The 3951-nt window shown below is 40.7% G+C and overlaps 1 protein-coding gene across 1 annotated transcript; it reads right to left on the bottom strand.

Annotated features, from left to right (window-relative positions):
- Positions 1 to 647: 647 nt before the first annotated feature.
- Positions 648 to 3682, bottom strand: LOC121248247 (receptor-like protein kinase FERONIA). Its single transcript, XM_041146650.1, has one exon. The coding sequence runs from the start codon at positions 3523 to 3525 to the stop codon at positions 832 to 834; it is 2694 nt and encodes an 897-aa protein (XP_041002584.1). The 5' UTR covers positions 3526 to 3682; the 3' UTR covers positions 648 to 831.
- Between the last annotated feature and the right edge of the window lie 269 nt (positions 3683 to 3951).

The following is a 3951-nucleotide window of genomic DNA, read 5'->3' on the forward strand; positions in this document are numbered from 1 at the left end:
TGTGTTATACATCAAATTGAGAATACAGTACTCTATTAAAAAGCAACACACCGTACACCCCCTACTGTGTCCCACGGGCAACTGCTTCAGCTATATTAACTACTCTGCCGCTATCCTTTCTCCGTTAAAAATTTTTCCTGATAATTCATATACCACCCACTAATATATAATTTGTATCATACAACACATATTAATATATAATTTATATCTTACACCAAATACTAATATATAATTTGTATCTTTAAAAAAATATAATTTATCATTTTTATCATTTTAGCTAGCTTCTATTTAAATACACATATTGATGTTTAAATATATATATTTAAATCAAATAAAAAAAAATGATAAATCAAATATTGATGTATGGTACGAAATAATAAGTAGTATTTCTCATTTTGTCTTCCTAAAACTAAAAAAGAAAAGAGTGATTTTTTTTTTTTTTCAAGGAAGAGGACAATACCAATTTTACTGAAAATTGGTTCCTGCCGATTGGGCTTAACAGTAATAAAATTATTATGCTCAAGGAAGATACCAAATTCAGATCGAGAACCCCATAAAACAGATTGAATGCAGAAGGACTGTAGATTATCTTTCGCATATCCATTTTTTGTTATTTGAAAGAAACCAAAACCCCTGAAATACATGACTAGATACAGTACTTGAGCATCAATACCTTTCTTCACGCAAACTAAAATCCCGATAATTTAATCCCTTCCAACTAATTTTATCAGATACTTGCATTACCACTGTCATCCTGTCTCTAAATAATACATGATTCTAAATATATAAACAAAGCAATAGTATACTGATCAATATAGCAAGTACCTTCTTTTACCGTCCTTGAGGATTCATAATCTCAGAAAACACAGCTCCAGAGGACACCAGTCTATCTGAATCCTTATAGGTACTGCTAAAACTTTGCTGATCTCCACTACTTGTCATCGTCACCTCGCTATTGCTGTATATACTTGACACTTGCCCACCGCTACTACTGAACATGTTATTACTATCATCACTCTTGGATTGAGGCAACAGAGCCTTCTCAGCATCATTCATCTCCAATTCAACCACATGATCAGGCTTGCCTACTTTTTCAATACTCTCTTGCAATTGCAATGCGAACTCAAGGCCCCACACCACATCATTCATCGATGGACGTTCGACTCCACTGTCATGCAAACAACTCACAGCAACCTCACCAAATTTATTCAAACACTCGGTCGCAATTTGACCCTTCAAAGTTGGATCAACAATCTGATCAAATTTTCCATTGCGAGAGCTTTGTCGGGCCCACTCTGCAAGGCTCACTTGCTTCTTCTCAGCAGTTTTCAATATTGGTGGCCTTGCAGACAACACTTCAAACAGGACAACTCCGAATGAATACACGTCGGATTTCTCCGTCAATTGTTGTCGCCTGTAATACTCGGGATCTAGATACCCAAAGCTACCCTTGACGACAGTGCTAACATGGGCCTTAGACACGCCGGTGGGTCCCGTTCTGGACAACCCGAAATCAGACACCTTGGCTACCCATTCCTCATCCAGTAAGATATTTGTGGTTTTCACGTCACGATGAATGATCGTTTGTTTCGCATCTGTATGTAGGTAGCTCAAACCTCGTGCTGCACCGATACAAATCTGAAGACGCTGCTTCCATGAGAGAGGAGGATTATTGGACTTGTAGAGATGATCACGTAGGGTTCCGCGGGCCATATAATCGTAGACGAGAATCATCTCCATACCATCGTTACAATATCCAATCAAAGAAACAAGATGCAAATGGCGGAGTTGTGAGAGCAGCTCGATCTCGGTCTCGAACTCGTGTACTCCCTGTTGAGAACCTGGCACCAATCGCTTGATTGCCACTGGGCGGTCCCCACCGTCTATAAAGCCTTTGTAAACGTTACCAAACCCCCCAACACCAATAATGAAAGTGTCGTCGAAGTTGTTGGTGGCTGCTTTAATCTCCGCCAATGAAAAGTATCGACTCAGAGCGGATGGTAGAGACGACTTGCGGGTCTTTGTTGACTTGGTCGTAGTGAACGAAAATGGACCCCACCAGGAGGTCCCATCACTGGAGCCCGAGTCCTTGACTCTCTTTCCCCTCCGGAGAATCAAGAAGCCGAGAATTGAGAGAAGAATAAATCCGGCGACTCCACCAGCGGCGGCAGCAAATATTGTTGTTTTATTCCCTTTCGAGCTTTTTGCCTGTACTGGTGGCGCAATTGTTGGAGGGTTCGGTGGAAGTGGATCGGGGTTGGGTCCTGCAAGATTGCCGTTATAGTCGCTTACTTTAAAGATTTCGACGCCGTTCAAGATTGCATCCACGTATGAAGTACTTTGTGGTTCGGCTCCTATTGCGACATAGAGATTTACTTTCTTCTCGGTTCCTGCACGCATCGAAACGGCGTAGTCTTTATACACGGGCACACCATTTCCACCACTCCACAAAATCACGTCCGCTGCTTCATCGGTGGTTTGATTTGCTATGAAAATATGGAATATTCTGTCTGACGCTTGAATAATTTCGGGTTGAAACTCGCAGAAGTGCAGCCTAATGAGGTAATCAAACCCAGAATCTACGGGGAATTGCCAAGTGAGATTGTAACTCAGGTTGATAGTTGAGTCATTCCCCAGGGTTCGGGCAGTGCGATAGACATCTTCTGGTGCAGTGTACTGGGGTATGACGGTAAACTTCAGTTTGATAGTATTGTTAAAAGGTAAGAATAACGTTCTATATTCTTTTAAGTAACTGAAGTCGTCTTGCCATCCCCGGAACATTCCGGTGTCATCAGCGGATGAGATGGTTTTCCCTCCAACGTTTAATCTGTATACCATCTCGAGAGAAGTGCTGTTCTCGATGCGGTACTGGTTCTGCTGGCCGATAAAATCAAACCCTTGATCGTCAGCAGGAGTGTAATAGAGATTAGTAGGCATCGACAAGATTTCGATTCCGTTGATAAAAGCATAGGAATTAGAAACGTTCGAAGATGGGGTGAAGGTTATGTTCAACCTCTGATCTTCTTCGATATTGACACAGTATTCTCTGGATATGGTAGGTCCAGAACCGGCATCTGCGTTAAGTGAAGCGTTGAAGTTGCTAAGAAGGGTAAAACCACCAACTTTGACAGAGAAGAGGGCATTAGAGCGATCGAAGTTGGAGTAGGAAGCGGGGTAAAAGTATAGTCGAACGAATTTTTGGCCCGCAGTGACGGGGAATACGTAGGTGAACGGGGCTAGAGATAGCCTTGCATCGGTAAAAGGCACTTGGGGGACATTCGGCGCTTCTTTAACTGTGCTGGTAAGAGATGACTGGCTTTGTGATTGTTCGTGAGTGAGAAATTTTGAGTTCACGTCTCCAATCCAGATCCGAGCATCTGATGCAGTTGAATTTCCAGAGAAACCACAGTTGAGGAGAATTTGGTCGACTGGTGTGTAGTTACCGGCGACGGTGCTGATCATGTGGTGCAGCAAGATGACAACAAGGCAGAGAGCGGCAAAACATGGTAGGAGTGGGGTCCTCATTGTAGCAGTGAGAAGACACAGAGGATGTACTTTGATAAAGTTTAGAGTCTGCTATGTAGAAAACACAAATCGAGCGAGGAAGACGGTGAGGAGTTTCCCGTGGGCTGTGGGTCATTGAACAGTGGAAAAGTCTTCGCTAGTTGTGAAAATGTTTTTTAATAAAATACAAACAATGGGTCATGATCAGATAGACAGGCAAAAGAGACGGGTGCATTTCGATGTTGGGTTAAGTTTATAAAATATTATTAAAATATTATTTATTATTATTATTATTTAAAAATTTAAAAAATTAAATTATTTATTATATTTTATATTAAAATTTAAAAAAATTATAATAATAAATTAAAATGAGTTATATTTTCAAATCAAACCTAAAGAGAAATTTTTTCTGACTTGCCAAGTCTCCTTTCATTAAAAATAAAAAAA

The sequence above is a fragment of the Juglans microcarpa x Juglans regia genome, chromosome 2D, assembly GCF_004785595.1.
Source record: "Juglans microcarpa x Juglans regia isolate MS1-56 chromosome 2D, Jm3101_v1.0, whole genome shotgun sequence".
NCBI lineage: Eukaryota > Viridiplantae > Streptophyta > Magnoliopsida > Fagales > Juglandaceae > Juglans > Juglans microcarpa x Juglans regia.

Coding starts and splice junctions, on each gene's coding strand:
- LOC121248247 (XM_041146650.1), bottom strand. CDS start 3,525: ATGAGGACCCCACTCCTACCATGTTTTGCCGCTCTCTGCCTTGTTGTC.